The sequence below is a fragment of the Lepisosteus platostomus genome, chromosome 3 (genome assembly GCF_059453375.1).
Source record: "Lepisosteus platostomus isolate fLepPlt1 chromosome 3, fLepPlt1.hap1, whole genome shotgun sequence".
Lineage (NCBI taxonomy): Eukaryota > Metazoa > Chordata > Actinopteri > Semionotiformes > Lepisosteidae > Lepisosteus > Lepisosteus platostomus.
This window is the reverse complement of record NC_142613.1, coordinates 42,906,274-42,926,557: the sequence shown is the minus strand read 5'-3', so window position 1 is coordinate 42,926,557 and position 20,284 is coordinate 42,906,274. Positions and strand designations below refer to the sequence as shown.

At 35.6% G+C, this 20,284-nt stretch overlaps 1 protein-coding gene across 1 annotated transcript in view; it reads left to right on the top strand.

Moving 5' to 3' along the window:
* tnfrsf21 (tumor necrosis factor receptor superfamily, member 21) overlaps window positions 1-20,050 on the top strand; it is a 29,150-nt gene extending 9,100 nt beyond the window's left edge. Inside the window, exons 4-6 of the mRNA XM_088625669.1 lie at window positions 7,828-8,093; window positions 15,183-15,396; window positions 18,773-20,050. Of these exons, the coding sequence (XP_088481795.1) occupies window positions 7,828-8,093; window positions 15,183-15,396; window positions 18,773-19,002 (710 nt within the window). The 3' untranslated portion in view covers window positions 19,003-20,050. The remainder of the gene's footprint in view (window positions 1-7,827; window positions 8,094-15,182; window positions 15,397-18,772) is intronic.
* The last annotated feature ends 234 nt before the right edge of the window (window positions 20,051-20,284 follow it).

Below are 20,284 nucleotides of genomic sequence, written 5' to 3'. Positions count from 1 at the left end.
CAGTGTTATCCAAGTAAGTATGCAGAAGTACAGTAGTAGTATTTTTCCATTAGAGAATTACAGTACATGAAGATTTTCCCACATACTGTATTATTGCATCAGTGGCATGAAAATCAGCCTTTTGTATGAATCCCTTCTTTAGGTGCTTTATGATGTGCAAGACCAAGTTATCAGATACTTCTGGATGTGTTGTTTGTATGTATTACAATATATGTTATTTTTTCCTATAGATGTTTATTTTTGCATATACTAAGAGGGAAGATTCATTGTCAAAGGATTTTTTTTTTGCAAAGATTAGTAGTGTATTTGAAATATTCCATTTCAAGCCATTCTTGGGAAAGTATTACTATGGAGTTCACTACTGCTATATGTCCAGCATATACTGCTATATGTAGTAGTATATAATACTGTATATAGTATACTATATACTCTGCAATATACTACTAGTGTTCTACAATATACTACTACTCACATACAGGATTGTATTATTTACATATACTCTATGCGTATGGAAACCAAATACAATAAATTTAATAAATTACATTATGAAATTGCACATTCACTGCTGTAATGTGTATTATTTGTTAAAAACTTTGCAAAACCTTCTGTAAGTACTGTACATAGATAAAAAGATTTAAGTAAGGTGGCTGTCTGAGCTGTCTAATTGTAATGGGAAGTGCAGCTGCCAGCTGCTAGGTTACTGTACCGAAACTTAAGTACTGCAGTGTTAAGCTTCTAGATGTCAGCTTCAGATATCCGGTTTTGCGAGCTCCAACCTTGTGCAGTTTGAACCAGATTAATCCAGTTCTGAGTGGACTTTACAGTGTCAGTAAAGTTTATCATTGTTCCAATGCATGCGATCTAGAAACAGGCTCCCACACTTTAGTGTCTCATTGAAGTCTGTGTCTACAACTAAGGAAACTAAACAGAGCAAAACTGTCAACACTAGAAGTGAAATTGGCTCATAACACTTTAATTATTATGAGTAAATATATGTATCCAAAGCAGTCTGTTTTTTGTGTGTGTTGTGCTTATAGAAATTCATTATTTAAACTAAGATATTGTTGTACTGCCCATTCTTTCTCACTGCTGAAATGTTTTGTTTGTTTTTTGGTCAGAGTCATTGTAACTTTATTTCAGTTCATTAAGAATATTTAATCTCTTTTTGATTTTTGATTGTATTTTGAAAATACTTTTAGATTTGAAAATTCCCCACAATTCATTTCAGCCAAATATGATTACTTTACATCTTACCCATTATGATTACAACAGCACAGATGCTGTATTTAAATTCTGGGGCCCTGAATACAATACAAGGAATTAAGTTATTTTAAAGATATAGAGTTTATAATATATAAAGAATATTTAAAAAATGTAATAATATAAAGATATTTTTTATTTCACAATCCTAATTTTAAGTTAATAAAATAATTTCAATTTGGGGAACTACACGTGTAGTGAGAGAATTTAAAAATCAAAGGAAAGTTAACATTTCCAATCATTTAGTATGTCAGAAGTTTGTTGTTATGGGTTGGGATTTTGAAGTTTAATTATTTTTTTACTTTAAAGAACAACTACATTTACTGTTTTTAAGCAAAAGCTACACAATTTTTAGTTGAATGGATATGCAGTTTTGCTCTGGCAGCATTTACTGTATGTACATAGAAATATCCAGGTAAAACTCAGCTATTTGGAGTTTCATAAACAAAATACTGTTTTTATCAATTCAGGGTGTTTAGTGAGCAACACCTAGGGCACTGAAACTAATTTTACTTATTAAACTCAGACTTGTTCCACCATGAGAACATCATGACCTTCAGTAATAAACATGTTGCAAGAGAAACACATCCATAGAAGAATGTTTGTGATACTCTGTCTTAATTCACAATGGGTGTTATTTTTTACAACCATACCCATTACTTAAATTATGAAAGTTTGGGGTGGTACTGCATGAAAAAAAGCAGAATAAAGTGTAGTAAATAAAACTGAAATTAAGTTTAAAATAAATGTGTAACTATGTATGGTGTAATCATAAATATTGTATTCTACAATTTACCATGTTATAACCATGGTAAGCCAATAGACAAAACCTATTATTATAGCTTTATCCTGGTGATTTTTTTCTATTGTTTTTCACTAACTAGTGTTTTTTACAATTCCTTCACAGTTATCACATTTCTGACACCTACAAGTACTTGTGTTTCTATTCATTTTGCGTGTTTTGAGTTGTGAGAATTTCCTGTAATAATGATTAAATTATAGATATGATTTATATAATATATAATCTGTAATAGATATATTAATTGCATATATTTGTCATACTGTTCTGTCAAATGATAGATACTCTTTGATAACATACAGTGTGCTAGAATAACAGCAAATGAAAATTGTATATGGAATGAAGTGATGTGAAGTGAAGTTCTTTAATTCTTTAAAACAGAGGTTTTGACATTACTTTGCTCTGTGATGTCCATAGAGTCAGAAGTAACAATGTAAGAAGTCCCATCACCAGTGGATGAGCAGGCTTTGTATCTAAATATTTGTTTAATTGTTTGCAAATCTCGGATGATTACACTGAACACACACCTTATGTTGACGCCATTTGAACCGAATGGTATTTTTTTCTGCTGTAATAAAGACCAGAGAAGAAAGGGGACATTTCTGCTCACGGTGAAAGGATTTGTTTTCAGAACCTGTTGCAGCTGGTTTGGTGCCTGACTAGGATTACTGCATGAAAATAAAATAGCACTTGCACAAAGGCCATAGGAGGATCTAGTCTCAGAGGCTATTGTAGAAACTCCCATGCACGTGGCGTACTTTCAGCTATAGCAGAACTCCTCTCTACTCTGCTCCTCTGCTAAAGGGCTTTTTGGATTTTGTCATGATAAAGATCCTTACCTATTGTAGATGAATTTATTTTAGAGAGTAGTGTCATTTACAGCCGTTCAGTAATTTAAGATGTTCTAAAGAAAATACAGAGTCAAATGAGCATTGTTGTTTTTCAATGTTGCTATTTTCCTTAGGAGACAAATTAAATATTTTTGTTACTTCAGTCTATAAATATCATGATATCCTGACTCATCTTCTTACACACAGTTGGTAATCTATTAACTGAGCTACTGTAGATCTTTCAGTATATCTTACTTTCTATTGCACTAATATTTTTAATTCTCAAACTTAAAGAAACTTGCTATTAGCACTTATTTACTCTTTTGTATGCATACCTTCAATACATTGTTTTCTTAATGAAACTCTAGTTGGAAATAATATAAAATATTATTGTAGATTTTGTATTGTTTTTAAGCCTTAAATCTTAGATCTTCCTGCAGTGCATTCCTGCACTTTGGACCACTCACATTCTCCTTGTTTAAATCCTAGTTTATCAGCTGCCATCAGCCTTATTACTAGCTCTAGGTGTATTCGAGCAGCCATTTGGAGTAGAGGCTAGGGTTCTGGACTTGACTGGACCATTGTTGGTTCAAATCCCAGGTGAGATGCCTGTACCCTTGAGCAAGGTTCTTCACCTGAATAGCTCCAATAAAATGCCCAGCTGTCTAGATGTGTACAAAGGTAAATTTAAATTAATTAAATTAAGTAAATTAATTAATTAGTAGTATTCTGCAACAGTATAAATGACCTAGATGCAATCAAAGTTTATGAAGAAAATCAAAATTCACCCACCTATGACAAGTTAAAGCCCCAGTACTAGATGGCATGTTTTTGTTTGCCATCCTTCTAACCGCTGGAATTACATCAACATATATGTTGCAGAATACTAATTAATTAATTTACTTTATTTAATTAATTTAAATTTACCTTTGTATACATCTAGATATACCAGCAGCCATATCACCCTGCAACTCACAACTGGCAACCCACTAAAGCTAAGCAGGTGTGAGCCTGGTCAGTACCTGGATGGGAGACCTCCTGGGAAAAACTAAGGTTGCTGCTGGAAGAGGTATAGTGGGCCAGCAGGGGGTGCTCACCCTGCCATCCATGTGGGTCCTAATGCCCCAGTATAGTGACGGGGACACTATACTGTAAAACAGGCGCCGTCCTTTGGATGAGACGTAAAACCGAGGTCCTGACTCTCTGTTGTCATTAAAAATCACAGGGTGCTTCTCGAAAAGAGTAGGGGTGTAGCCCCGGTGTCCTGGCCACATTTCCAATTGGCCCTTACCAATCGTGGCCTCCTAATAATCCCTCTCTATGAATTGGCTACATTACTCTGCTCTCCTCCCCCCTGATAGCTGATGTGTGGTGAGTGTTTTGGAGCACTATGGCTGCCGTCACATCATCCAGGTGGATGCTGCACATTGGTGGTGGTGGAGGGGAGTCCCCGTTATCTGTAAAGCGCTTTGAGTGGAGTGTCCAGAAAAGCGCTATATAAGTGTAAACAATTATTATCAACAAGCACGGAGCTTTCCGCTTGCAGTTTTCCTGTGGATTGAGGTTTTTTATGTTATCCAGATGTATGTCTGATGACCACCACCAGTTGCAACAGAGTTGTGTATCTAACAGATTCTATTTTTTTAAAAACATTAGTTGTCTTCAATATTTGAAATAAAAACTATTACTTTTATGATGCTTTAATATTTTATTCTAAGAATTAAAAATAACAAGAAATATTAATCATTCAGCAGCATTGTTTTTCAGATGTAAGATTGAATTTTACTGAATTACATTGACTTCAAATTGGAAATAATTGTATTTTGAAACATATTTTTTTCAAACGGTATTGTAAAGTACCAGTTTTTCCATGTAGGCTTCTTTTAGCTTCTGAGAACTGCATTCTGAGGGAAACATAGTGAGTAGCCTCTTTAGACCCCTGGCTGTGTGCTTTCATCTCCCTTTTCTGTAATATAATGAGCTGTGACAAATAGCAGGCAAAACTCCCATACTGTTCAAAATGGTTTGTTGACCTACATAGGTCTTGTGACGCATTTCTTCATAATGAATTTGATACCCAGCCTTGCAGTTTAGAAATTTCCAGTCTTCCTTCAAAGCTCCTAAAAAAGAGTGTGTTGGAATAAGGGCATTTACTGTTAGCTTGGTGTGGTTTTGGATAGATGATGATGATTATCATTATTAGTTTTTGGTTGGTTAAGGTAACTTACCCATGACCTACTTTTCCTGTCCAGTCAAATCACAGCTATTTTAGCCCAGAACGGCCACATCATCAGGGAAATGAGCTGTGTGGCTCATCAGGTATTATAAGCATAGCAAAAGAAATGTCCAGGAAAATTAAATAATAATCTTTAACTCACCATAGTGCATTTAAGCAGAATGTAGAAGAAAATGTCCTCAAATTTAAAAATAGTTTGCCAAAAAATACTTTGAATGAAACAATAATACAAAAAAACCATCACATTCATGCATTACTCTAAATCGTAATTAAAGGTTTGAAACTGCCCCAAAATAAATTCCCTGCTAAACCACTATACCATTAAATTACAGTATGGAATAATATCTCTGGTCTCTGACAGAATCTAAATAAAATCTACAGGTAGGTGAGGTTAGGTCATGTTAACAGATGTCATTATTTCAAGAGAACTAGAATATTATGTTTTTTTTGGTGTAAATTCCATATCACTAAACCCCTGATACTCTCAGGTGGTGTTACGGAATATTAATGAGGACCCTATGCAGAATAATCAGGATGAACTTCAGAGGCCTAGCCGATTAAACAGTCCGAGGTCTGAAAGCCGAAGGGAAACAAACCGGTACGAAAGTACAAAATCAGAAGCAGAGCTGTAAGCCGTGAGGCAGCTGAGAGTATAAGCCAGAACAATAGTCAAAGTACCAAAACAAAACCAGGAGATGTAGTCGGAGAACAAACCAGGGTCAGGAAGACAAAAACCAAGACGTAATTAATCATAGGAAGATGATTTCCTCTAGCCAGGAAAACCTAATACTGAGCACAGTTGAGAGTGTAAAGCATTAAACAGGCTGCGGTAAAAGGCTAATTGGAAACCGTGCTGGTGCGAAGTGGAGTAACGAGTCCTCTGGGGGCGTGGTGTAACATTACCCCCCTCCCCAGGGGTGGCTCCCGACACCCTAGAGGATCGATTGGAGAGATGCCGGCAGAAATTGGTAATCAATTGAGGATCCAAAATGTCCTTCTCAGGAACCCGGCGCGCTCCTCGGGGGTGTGGTGTAACAGGTGGCTTAGAGCATTGTGTTTGAAAGGGACTGATATGGTGAGCAGATGCAGTATGGGAGGGTGATTTTCTTTTTGTTTACAAATGAATACACAATTCCATAGTTTTCAGGCTTTGGAAGCAGCTGCAGCTGTGTTGTGCTCAGTTAATTGTTTTATTTTGCAATTCTATATTGTTACAAATAGGGTGGTATGAGAATGGAGAAAATCAGAAATTAGCAGAATGGATATATCAATACGTAAATTAAATAATCATATTTAAACCGCGAACTTGCAAATACTGTGTCTTCGCCAGGAATATACCCAAGCGGTTTGTGTAGTTAGAGGCACGTGAGTTCTTCGTTTTCTGGCACAGCCTAGTTGAAAAGAGTAATAATTCAGGGACACTGGGTTAGATATTTATTAACAGTGAATACCCACACTAAACAACACACAAGGACATAAAAGAGAAAGCTGCCTCTAAACCAAACAGAATACCGCCTGCGGTTAAAACTCTCTCTGCATACCTGGATGCCACAAAATGAATGGGAACCTATCTCCCTATTCTAAAAACCCATTCACTAACCAGGAGAGGCTGTTTTTAACCAGGGGCATCTTCACAAAGAAATCCAAAAAAAGGAGCAAACTCTCTTAACAACGTTCAAATACTTATCTCCAGTCTGGTATTTATGCATGATCAGGAACAAGGAGGTTTTTGGTTTTTACTTTTAATTGAAACTTAATCATTTACACAGAACATAATTAAGCTAAACCAATGTAGACTTTATGATTTGATCACTGAATCTGGGAGCACCACCCAGCAAACTCCCCCTTGCTTTGAAGCTGGAAATATCGGCACCAGCCAGGTGTTACCCATTGTATCTAGATTAATTTCATTACCATATATCACCCATGCATATGCTGTGACTGCTTAGAGCTATGCAAAATATTGAAAAAAGGTTCAGTTTATGCAGAGAAAGACATATACATCACCATTTTAATTTGAGTGTGGTCCAGAAAATGGAAAAATAGCACAACCCTCCCTTCAGATTGACTTTACATTATTATGTGTTTTCTGCGATAGGTGTACAAGAATAGGTCATTACTGAGACATTGAGTAGATGCAGAATGAATGGAGTTTCTGTGAAAAAATGATGCAGTCAAACAAAGAGCATATGGAACTGTTACAAGGAATTGTGCTGTATTCAAAAAGATATTTAAAGATGAACAGAGATGTCTTGTTCATTTACCAGCATGGTTCTCTCAGTCATTGTTGCAGCACAATTCACTTTTATAATAGTCATGACTGTTCTTTCTGAAAGCAAAGCCTCTAAATGTACATGAGCAAGAATCCTGGAACCACTTTTTTGATAGCTAAAAGACCATGCCAGAAAGTTTTAAATCTGCATCAACAGGTAGAGAGGAGAAAATATCCAAAAAAGAAACCTTTAAGTGATGAAACTCAGGTCAAATACCCAGCACAAGAGAAAAGAGAAAGTGGCAAAGTAGACACACATTTTATTGGCTATTAAGTGTTCTTGTGTCCTGTAGTGTCCAGCAGAAATGTTTGCCTCCCACGAAGTATGTTGTATACGTTATACTATGGACAGTGCAATATATTTTGGTGTGTATTTTTTTCTTAAACAAATAAACAAGTATGTCATTATGATCATGCTGTCCATTTCCAGGTGTGGATATCCTCAAATTGGTGTCGGCACAAATGGGTAGCCAGTGGATTGACATGTACCAATATCTGGCAAACGCAACTGAGCGGGAGGTGGCAGCATTCTCTAATGGGTACACAGCAGACCACGAGCGGGCCTATGCTGCTTTGCAACACTGGACTATCAGAGATGCTGATGCCAATCTCGCCAAACTTATTAATGCCCTTCGAAGGCACAGACGCAATGATGTGGTGGAAAAGATCCGGGGCGTGATGGAAGATAATCCTCAGGTAAGCATCAAGATTGACCTAATCTCTGAAATGAATTCATATTCTCTGCAAAATAGTTTATGTTGGTGCTTGGTCCATTGTAGTTCATTGATCTCTGCTATTCATTCTCTTCTATATTTATGGATGCATGAACAGTGTGGATCTAAGAAAATAACATTTCAGTAACGGAGCAATGTTACTGAAGAAGGCCTGAAGAAGGCTCCACGGCTGAAACGTTGTGTTCTCTTTCTTCTTTTTTTTCAGCATGGAATAAACCTATTACTTGTTCCTTTGGAGCAATATTTAGTCAATTATTTCATATTGAAATATGAAAATAGCATTTTGCACAAAATCAAGCTCAGGCCTGACCTGATCCACTAATTAGTTAATTTGGCTAAATTAAATATAATCCTGTCCAACTGTTAGTTCTTTAGAAAGTTGAAGAAAGGCTGTTGGCCACACCATCTTGTTTCAGTGGCTGTTTCCACAGTTGACTGGGGGTCACCAGGATTGCAGAGAATGGCTACCTTTGCTACAAGTCGGTCATTAGCTTATCTCTGAGCAAGCCGGTTATGTCTATACCTCATTGCATACCAGAAAGCACAAACCTATGTGAATCCTGTGTTTACTGGTTGCTTTTTGGGTAGTTTGTATTAATATTCTCTTTAATTAATCCTTTTGAGTTCATGCTAGTCAGGTGCTTTTGATCATGTAATTTGCATGTTAACACCACTTGTATAAGCATGATGTTTAATGCTGTCATTTAAAAATACTCCATTAATATATTAAATGTCTGTGAGCAGATTACTCTATCAGTTGTAACAACTCCAAAATATAAAAACCTGTTTAATATCAGTTTAGTTGTAGTGTTGCCTCAGAGAATAGTGATGTTCCGCATAATGTCTTACTGTATGTACTCTATCTGCCATAAAAATACAGGTAGATCATTCTTCTCCAATAGTGTTTGAAGAGCAAGTTGTTCTTTTTTATTCTCATCTAGACATAAGGTTATATTTCAGAGTATCCTTATTTCTACAAGGTTACATATTAAAGCCTCATTGTTTTTACTTGGAATTCTCATTTCGCTTAATAATACTACACTGACACAGAGCGTGCTTGTCAGCACCTCTTAATAATGGCTTTATCTTTATGAAATCACTAATAGACTTGCTGTTGGTACTTGTAATGGATCACTGCAAATAAACATGGATGCCAATTACTGGACTGGATATTGAAGGTAGCACATTACAGTATAAAGGGTACATGCTGTACTCAAGTATTCAAAAAATGTGCTGGCTAGATAAAACTTGTATGTCCCAATGCTAACTTCGATCTCCAAAAAAAAACATAATGAGACCCTGTCTATGTTCTTTTAGTACTTTCTTATAACAACTTTTTTACATTATTAATTATAAGTAATTAATCTGTTAGAATATTACACATTCTTAATGATGGAAGTTACAAAGCTTGACAGAATAGTGGTTTATAAACAATTATGTTGATATACAGTAGTTCAAGAAGGCACCCAAAGAAGGCTCCACAGCCGAAACATTGTTTCTTTTCTTCACTTTTCAGCTTGTAATAAACCTTTACTTGTTCCTATTAAGTTGATATATAAATGGAAGTGACCCAGATGAAATTGCAATACTCTAAACCTATATCAATTATAAATGTTTAGAAATATACACGATTTATATCCTGGCATTACATTTGTAGTGCTCTTTAGCCTCCTATCAGCCTCACATTATTTTTGATTTGATGTTTTCACAGTGTACTGTAATTGGAGACTTTCCTCTCTTGTGTCTTGTACAGAGTGAAGCAAATTAAATAATTGAATTTTGAGATCAGCTTTAAAAACCTAACTTGTCATCAGAGGTGAGAGGAAGACTACTTCAAGCTGAAGAGAGTAGACTTGAAAAAAGAAATTGGTGTAGCTATTCTAGTATATTTGGAAGAAGTTTTGAAACTCCTTTTCTGCTTCCTTTCACGTGCGCCTATGGCTGCCACTGCCATTTTAGAAGTATTTTAGTGTGAATTTTACATTTATATGTGGAGGAGTCATACATCCTTGGCAGTGTGATCAATTCTAATTCAAGAATCAAATTTTCAACACATTTGTCTTATTTACTTTTTATCAACCAGATCTAATATAAAGTAGTTAAGTAGAAGTACTTATAAATATAATGCCTTTTATTAATGGTATTCACCAACACCCAGTCGAAAACTAAAATATGTTGATTGCATAAGTATTCACCTGTCACGGGAGCCTGTTCTGACTCCTGTGAAATGCGTAGTTTAAGACCCTATGCAAGACGGTATTATCCGGAAGTGACTGGAATAGAACATCAGGGAAGACACAGCAGGGTTAGGACAGGATGACTGACAAGGGGTGGTGACTGTGGTGATCCGGTGCCTGGTGCTAAGGCAACCAAATCCAGGGAAGTCCAAATGGGGTAGTCACGGTGCAGTCCGTAATCCAAAAGCTGGGAGATCCATCCAAGATTAAAATCCCCGGGAAGGGGAACAAAGACCAGGAACACAGAGAGATAAAAGCACAACAGGACCAGGCCGTACGAGCCCCTGGCTCACAGGTCAGGACGTCAGGGATGAAGGCCTATGCCCTCAGGCTTCCTCCAAGCCTGGTGGTAGGCAGGCCTTCAGACGTCCGTCTTCCAAAGCTGAGCCAGGAACTGCGGAAACGCTAGGCTTATAAACCAAAATACAAACAAGACACACCGGGAAATATAGAACCTAATTGATAACAGAAAAGAGTAGGAGTGCCCTCTAGAGAAGGGATGTGGAACATGACATCACCTCCTTGAGTCAATATTCTGGGTGAAGGGACTTTGCTTCATTTTCTTCTGTCTTGACCAATATTTGAAGCAGCTCAAAAACACAATGCTGCTGCCACCACGCTTGACAGCAGGAATATACCAGCAGGAATGTACCTGTTTGCGTTTAGACCAGAAAGTTCCAAAAATGTTTTGTCTTAAAACAAAACATGTTGTCATTTGTTTGCTGTATCTCTTATATTCTTTCTTGCAAACTTCATGTTTAATTTGAGATAAATTTACCAAATCACCTTCATGGAGTGATATTGTAGACTGATGGACATTAATCCCATCTCATCTAGTTACTGTTGGCCTAACGGAGATCAAACTAGTTTTGTCCTCTCTCAGCTGCTCAGTTAAGAGAGAGAGCGTGATCTAGGCAGCATCTGGATGGTATGATACACCTTCCCCTACTTAATGATCCATTTCAGTGTACTCAGAGGTATGCCTAGGCTATTTGAAATTATTTAAACCCTTCTCCTGATCTTTGCTTTCTACAATATTATCCCTGAGTTGTTTTGACAGCTATTTGTTCTTCATAATTTAATCTTTGCTTGAAATTTACTACCTGGCTGAGAGACCATTACAGAGACAGGCATATTTGTACCAAAATCATTGAACTACTATTATTTCACAGATGGAGTTCAATAAATTATGCAAGTTGACAAAGACATTTTGCACACCTAAACTAATTTAAGTTTGCCATAGTAATGGGGGTGAAAACAGATTTAACTTCTTTTACTCATAAAAGTTTGAACATTTGAGTTTGAAGTTTACAAAACAAAATATTGCAAAAGGGTTTTAAATTATTTATTTTTCATGTTTACTTAAAAGATTAAGTGTCTGTAATCTTTCTTTGTAAATACTTATCAAAGCTTTTTTCTTTTTTATTTCAATTACAATATACAGTAATTAGAGCAGTATTTTGTGCTTTGTACTAGATAATGTGACTATAAATCTAGACTGATTACCACTTGGTGCTGCAGATATTCACAGTTGATCATATTTTAAAATATTTTTTGTAATACAGGGTGAAAAGTGCTGGAACCCTACAATAACTGGCAATTTTTACACAATTACACTAAACAATTATAGAATGCTAATAAGTTATTGAACTTGGGAAGCACTTTTAAGTATATAATCATTTAAGTATCTGATCCTTCTAGGTACTACTAGAATACCACTCTGATACAAGTCAGAAAGAATATGCCTTTGTTAAGATGTCCTTAATTGGCTTAGCATGTTCCCTACTGCTTAGCTGATCATTGTAATAACCTGTTCTTTCAATGAGTCAGCGTAAGACTCCTTTTTGTAATCGAATTAACATTGATGTAAACAAAGTCTCCAGCCTGCTGACACATAAGGAAAGTTAAAAAAGAAGTGTATCTAAGGAACAGCTTTTACAATACATTGCTTTAGTTTATTTCATGACCATTACCCTAAAGACAGAAGCAAATGCATAATGGAAGGACATCCTAAACATAGACGTTTTCCTTATTTGCATTTGGCTTTTATAATGTAATTGCACATACAATAAAAATAAAAACAAAGTTACTACTTTACTCTTATTTATGTCTTTTTGTGAACTTTAACATAATATTCAAAACTGTTCATGTTAGTAAAAGGTAGGTGTGTCTGCATGCACAGGCTGCAAAGGAACAAGTAAAGGTGTATTACATGCTGAAAAGAGAAGAAGAGAAACACAACGTTTTAGCTGTGGAGCCTCCTTTGGGTGTGAGAAAGAGAGGAACATCAACAACTGATAAAGCATTTTGTTAGCAAATACATATGATTAATATTTCATTTTGGCAGGAGCAGGGTAGCTAACCATGCGTACTGTAGAACAAACAGCCACCTATACACTTTAACACTTTTGTATTGAAACCGAGATGAAGCAGTCCCCAAGATGGTAAAATGTATCTGAAAAGTGTCTTGATGCCAACTCCTTTAAACACGCCTGGATTTCTCCTTGAAATCCCTGGAACCTTTCTTAACCTGGTGACTGTTAGCCTGGTGAAGAGTGGAGGAGACTAAAGTCTCTCTTTTTGAAAAGTATAATAAAGCAGGTTATACTTTTATAACCCTAATAGATTGTCTGAGCACAAATCGAAATGACCATACTCAAGCTTACTCAAGCTCAGCGCACACTTGGATTAGTGCGTGCTCCCCCCGTACTTTGGAAATAACAAGTATCTGGTCTCCAATCTTGGATTTCCTACCCCTTTTCCTCCTGGGACCTCCTCTGCTACCCCCAAAACAGTCATGGGCCACTCTGGTCTTATCATAGACACTTCCCTGCTTAGTGAGGCATGTGTATTGGGATCTATTGGATTGAGGCAGTTGAGCAAGTGATGTCTAAATTCCACACAGCAGCCTCACCGATCTAGATCTTTGTCAGTTTACTCCAACCGGTGATGAGTCAGTTCCTTGCAACACAAACATCACAACCAGGGGTCCACAGCTAAGGTCCAGTCAGTGTTATGGTATTACTCTTCTAAAGGCCAACCACTACCTACAGTAATGGCATAAAGCCTTTATATACCAAAGTTCCTTTAATCACAGTCATGTGTGAATGTATCTTCTAACCCTTCAACACTTATCCAATTAATTCATCTCCCACTGCTGCCTCACCATGGTAAAATACAGTGACAGTCTCCGTGGGAAACCACAGAAAATCATTGTAAAGGTTTTTTATTTTGCATTAGTGGCTGATGCTTGATAGGTCAGTTTTAATCTTGCCTAACATGCATAACTAAATGAGCCATATTTGTTGGCAGGATTATTCAGTTTGAGTCTGTTCTTCTTTTTAGGGTTTTTAGTATTCAGGATATTGCTTACATTTTTTTTTCAGCTAATTGAACTGGAGTTCCTCTACTGTTCAGTGGTTCTGACCTTTAAAAATGTGTTGCATTCTTAGCCTCTAGAGTCATCTATAGAACATGCCTTTGTTAATCTTTATAGATGACCGATGATGATATTAGATGACTTCATGTTGTATGTACATCCTGAATCATTTTTATGAGTATTGGTCATTATTTTTATGAGTGGTCATTTTCTTGTCATACGCTATTGTTTTTAGGGTACATTTAAGTACAGCTTTGCATTTTGTCGCATTAATGGAATCAGATACAGTACATGCTTTATTTAATTTTCCAGATGTACTGTTTAATATTCTACTATACATTTACAACATCGTATGAAATAAAAAATATAAATACACATTCTCCTTAACTTAAGTTTTGTATGTATGTATAAAGATCATATTAGTTAAAGTTTGAAATTAAATTTAAATAGCCATGACTGTCAAGGTGTACATCACTTTGCAATTGCCTTTATATTATTTATACATAATTTTGAGATTATGTAGAGTGGGAACTTTAAACTAAACATACAACTATGACCACTTTAGGATTAAATTATTTTCCATATATAACAATACAAATAAAAAACACAGTATTTGAACAAACTAAAACAGATTAAAAAAGAAAAAAAAGGCAGAAATAACAGGGCCCTGATGAAAAGACAAAAGAGGAGTAGGTCTCCCTGTCCTATTATTACCGACGGTAAAATAGTAACTTCATATAATTAAAAATGTGCTAATCTCCCCATAGTATTGGTAGAAAAGTGCCATTGCTTTACATATCCAAATAATGTTTCTATGTGTTAATAAGATGACTTAATTTTAGTTTACATACCTCTGATTAAGCAATCAGATGAAAAGGCCTTTCCTTTAAAATAAACCTTTTAAATTAAGTGATACTCTGTGGAGTCTGTGCTTTGACAGGCTACAGCAATAATCTCTGGCTGCGGTGTATGAGACACAGAAACCAGAGTGAATTTACACGTCGATACCAGTATGTCTCTAATAAGATAGCTTACTCGAGTAAACACCCACAAGAAATTGAATTTTTTCTGTTTCAGTTCTTATTTTTTAGTAATGTTTTGCCCTTTATACTGCTCAATTATTACAATTAACTTGATTTAGATTACAGTTATGCATAATATTAGAACATGTGGGAGTTTGATACAAGCCATGTGGCATGTGGGTGGCACATTCTCTTCCTCTGTTAATCTACAGAGTTCTTTCATAGATTTTGCTTGTATAACATGTTGACGTAGAATGGAGAAAATTGAGGGCATAGCTGTCGGTGGTTCAGGGCTCCTTAATATGGTGTCCCATAAATAAAAGATCCCTGTGGTTTATAAATGGGGTTATTTTAAAACTTTACATTTTTAGGTGATTTAGTTTCTCCCTGCATTCTGTACTTTTTTTTCCCAGTTTGATCTGAACCATCTGATGACCTCTGTGAATGTAGCCCAATGCCCCAGCCCTACCCACAAGCCTTCAGAGTCCATGGGTGTTGTAGTGGAGCACTCTCCTGTGGACAGGACCAAGGGATTCTTTGTTGACGAATCCGAACCTCTTCTGCGCTGTGACTCCACTTCAAGCAACAACTCAGCCCTCAGCAGAACAGGTTCTTTTATAACCAAAGGTATGTGAATAACCTGTTGTTCGATACACACAATTAGAATTCCTTATCACTAAAAGATTACAGAGCTCCCCATACTATTGATAGTAAACAGCTGATTGCCACTTCTTTACATATTCACATAGTGTTTCTAACTGACTGATTTAATAATCAAAGGTATGCAGATTAAAATACGTTTACAAATGGTGATAATGTGGAATTATATGGTTTCTTACACAAAAAACTTGAAGGTTGTTATATTTTTAAAATTCATAAAATAAAATTATTTAAATGGCATCACCAGATTTCTGTTACTATTAGTACAGTCAAACACACCAGCACTGAAATAAAGAGGAGTTCCTTTTACCCATTCCCATAAGGAAGAATATATAGTAATTATACCCTTTTTTGTTTTTTTACAATAACAAAGCAGCCGTGATCATTGAATCATTGTACAGTATGTGATGTTTCATTAGTATATATATATATGACAGTGGTCAGCTTATCACAGCCAATTGTGTTTAGTGTCATGCGTAAAGGAAATTCTGATTGCCAGTGTTTATGACACAGAAAATCATGATTTATTAAAGTCTTTTTGAGGTGAAGAAACCCATAACCCTGAACAATATTCTTTGCCGAGAAAATATTTTTTAATCTTCTTCTTTTTTATTAGATTAATACTAATTAGCTTTCTTTGCAGTACTGTATAGTCACTATGATTGATTGAGTTTTTACATAAACTACTGTAAAAAATAAAAATATTATGAAAAGTGTGTAAATAGCATCTGGGTAAAGAAATGCATGTATAGTCCACATAGAAGTCATATTAAGCCATCTGTGTAAATTACTGGAGTGTTTTTTTGATAATGAGCAAGTTCTGTTTCTAATTTTACGTTCTTAGGTTGAAATTTAAGTTCAAGTGAATAACCTTGATCAATAATGCAATAGCAATGCACCACTTTGGCTTTGAACCCTCGATCTTCCGGTTTAATGTCATGCCTGCTTTATCTGCAAAACAGATGTGACTTGTTCAAGTCATACACATTGTGGCTGGATGATTGTTGGAATCAAACTTTTTTTCACCAGAATAATGTCTTATGGATATTTTGTTGAAGTAAATCCATTAGCAGACTACATGACATATAACACTGCTTGTAACAAAATATTTAACTCATTAGTCTAGGAATTGCAGTATTTCACAAAGACGTTATTGATATTAGTATTTAGACGTGATACGAATTACCGTGTATCTATGGCATTTTTCAGTAGCAATTCTTTCTGTTGGGTTCCCAAGGAATTAGTGCCCTCTATAGGGCATGTAGGGATTTTTGTTTAGGGACTGAGCATGATTAACATAAAACCTCAATTATTAATACAGTACAAACCAAACCATCTCTTTATTATGAATTCAATGTATTGCTACTTATTTTCTTTGTTATATTCAGAAGTTAAATTTTTTAATGATTAATTCATACAAAAGAGTTGGGTAAAAGTTGAGAGTCGGATCCGACTGACCGGATAACATCATCATCATCAATGCACATTTACTTTGCTCGTGCAGTCCTTTCCTATTATTAATTCATTATAAATTGAATTCAGTAACATTCATATTAATTCCATTTGTATTGTGCTTTACATGCCACATGATCCCAAACTATTTTACGTATAGGAGAGGACTCTTTCGTTCACCATTTCCCATCTGAGTGATATGGCATCCGTTATGTGCCAGCAGCCCCACTGTACTGCAGGGGTTTCAGTGTTCAGGTAGAGAAATTAGAAAGCGCTTCACACATTGAATTAAATTAATAAGTTAACTTTAGGAAGGTCAAATTGCTTAGGCTCAAAGTATAATTTATCAAGGAGATAAGGGTTACCAACCTTACTCTTTCAAAAATAGCATTGGCATTGACCAAGTAGTCAAGACATCAGTTTCATGCTGTATATGAAGGACAGTGGAATGTTACTGATGCATTACTGGGGCATTGGTCTGGAAAGTATGGCCAAGTGGGAAGAATGCCATCTACTGGATTACGAGCACTGCTTACAGCAGCAAACATATTTTTCTTGGGGAATTCCTATCCCAGCATTAATCAGATCAGCATGCAAAGTGATAATAAAAGTGACATCACTCTCATGACACTGCACACTGTATTTTTAATCCCCCCCAAAAAAATAATTAAAAAGAATAATAGTAATAATTACTGTTCTTTTATTATAGTAATTTTCACCTCAGAAGTATAACATGATTTCTCAGCACATTATTACAATGCTTACAGTCAAAGTGTCATTTTGACTCAAACGAGTCATTAAAGACTGAGCTCTAGAGCACATTTTATTCAATTGTGTCAGCTTTTGAAGGCATTGAAAGGTGAAATTTGCACAATAGAAATGCATGTTCTGCTTTTACGTTTCTAAAAATAAAACAGTAGTAAAACAGTATTTAAAAGTTATTGAAATAAAAGGTGTATTGAAAAAATATAGATTGTTAAAGCCCTCTAATTATAAACACTTAATAATATTATAGTTAATTATATAATTGTATGTATTTTAATTCTTCTTTGTATTATTTTAATTATTTACTAGATGGAGCAATGTTGGTGCTAACCATACTGTATTTGTACAGTCTTTACTATGAATTGTTTGCAATTTTGGCAACAATAAACTGTATCCCATTGCAGACATCAACACTGGCACTCTAGACCTGAAACATTATTCAGTAATTTTTCTTGAAGTTACATCTCAGTTCAGTGATTTTTTTAATTCTCATATTAGTCCTTTCTGGAGAGAAAAAAAAATGAAGTTATCTTCTGCTATGCTGTAAATGTAGTCATTTTCACAGGGCTTTATGGCACTGCTTAATCTGTTATAGTTCCATAAATGTCAATACAACCATAGAACATATATTTAACCACAGAATGTGAAAGGGCATACATACCCATACACAGTATAAGAACAGAAGTACCAATCAGATATTCTAATGTCCATCTGTTGGGGAATATCACAAATTAATTCCATGAGTTGATCTAGTCACTTTCAAAAAACAGATCTGTTGCCTGCTTTTATCTGACTGATTTTTTAACATAAAGTGATTAGGCTGTACTTTAATTATAGCAAGTGGTAGTTAATATGTTCCAGTGGAAAACAAATCCAGTGGGAATAAAAATAAACTAATGTACAGGGTTGTTAATTTTGCCACATCGTAGAGTTCTTTAAATGGCAAAAGACCGATTTCAATATGGTAGCAGTACAATACTATAGGGAAAGAAAGATTTACAGCAGTATTTTGATTGGAGACACATTTCTAATGAGGTTTGCTGTTTAGGGAATTAACAGGATGGTGGTAACTTGTAGGACTTTTTTCTTTCCAATCCTGATCTTGTGTGAATTTCTCTACCTCCAGAAAAGAAGGACACAGTGCTGCGCCAAGTCCGCCTGGACCCATGTGACCTACAACCCATCTTTGATGACATGCTGCATATTCTGAACCCGGAGGAGCTGCACATAATTGAGGAGATTCCTTCAGCTGAGGACAAGCTGGATAAACTCTTCGAGATCGCTGGTGTCAAGAGCCAGGAGGCCAGCCAAAAGCTTTTAGACTCTGTGTATAGCCATCTGCCTGACCTCCTGTAGGCGCATGGCCAGAGTAATCCTGTCCTGTTCTTATCCCAAGCTGGTGAGGTTATAAAAGGCAATATTGCATGTGCAAGTACAGCCTGGAACATGTGACAGCCTGAAGGTTTTTTTTCTTGGGGCAATTACTTCTTAATGTGCACATTAAAATATACCTTGCACTTGCATCAATGTAGCTTTGACAAAGTGTTCTCTTACTGTACATTTTATTAGTGTTCTCATTCTTCAGACAAATGTAGACAAGGTCTACGTTTAAATATATATGTTATTGTTTAAGACTAATGATATGTAAAATAATTTATGCACTCATTTTTAAAAATGTTAAGGTACTCTGGTCAACTCTGCTTCAGTTGCCAGTGTTCCTTGAAGTGCTGTTCACTAATGTCATATTTGTTCATTTTGTATTATCTTTTTTTTATTCTTGTAGTTTATACAGGTATGTTGTACAGCGCAATGTTTCACAAAATCTGATGGGCATTCAAGATGATTACTTCTTGGGTTAATAATTTAATGTAACAAAAGGTTCTCATTCAAGATACACTACTTGAATTAGACTAGCACACTTTTGCATTGTATTACTTTACTGTTCAAACAAAGGTACACCTGATATCTTTCCTTATCACACTTCAAAAGGCACCGAGAAGTATTTAGTATTGAAATATAAAATGTTGCAGGACAGTGTCTAAAAATGCCTGCTTCTGGTGAAGATATTGATTTTACAAGTTTCATTCTGTTGAACCAGTCATATATCAAGGTAAACCAGTCTTACTCTTGAAACTATAGGAATGGTTTGATGACTTGAGATATTACTGACTTCATTAATTTGCCCTCAGTGGCAAAAACAAATTACTCTTGAATTCACTGAAGAGAAAAATAGATTTGCTTTCTAGCCTGTTATGAGTTTATTGAAGTATGTATGAGAAGTGTTTCTTACTGAGGATTGGTTTGCACCATATATTCTTTTAATACTTAACCCTTGTAACAGATAATGAGAGTATTATTGTAACATGTTATATCAAACCAATTAAAGGTCAAACTTTTGTCATAATAGTTCTGGCGACTCCTATTACATCAGTCCATACATCATCAATGCAAATGTTATGCATGTATATATTGTGTGGAGGTTTTAAGGACCACATTAAAGAAGGATAATTTTTTTTCTATCATCCATCCTCTGTGTCAGTTTCACCAAAGGAAAAATGTTTTAAAAATATCCTTTGCATATCACATCAGGGAATAGTAATAGTACTGTTCATTTAAGTTGGCTTTTCTCTGACACACT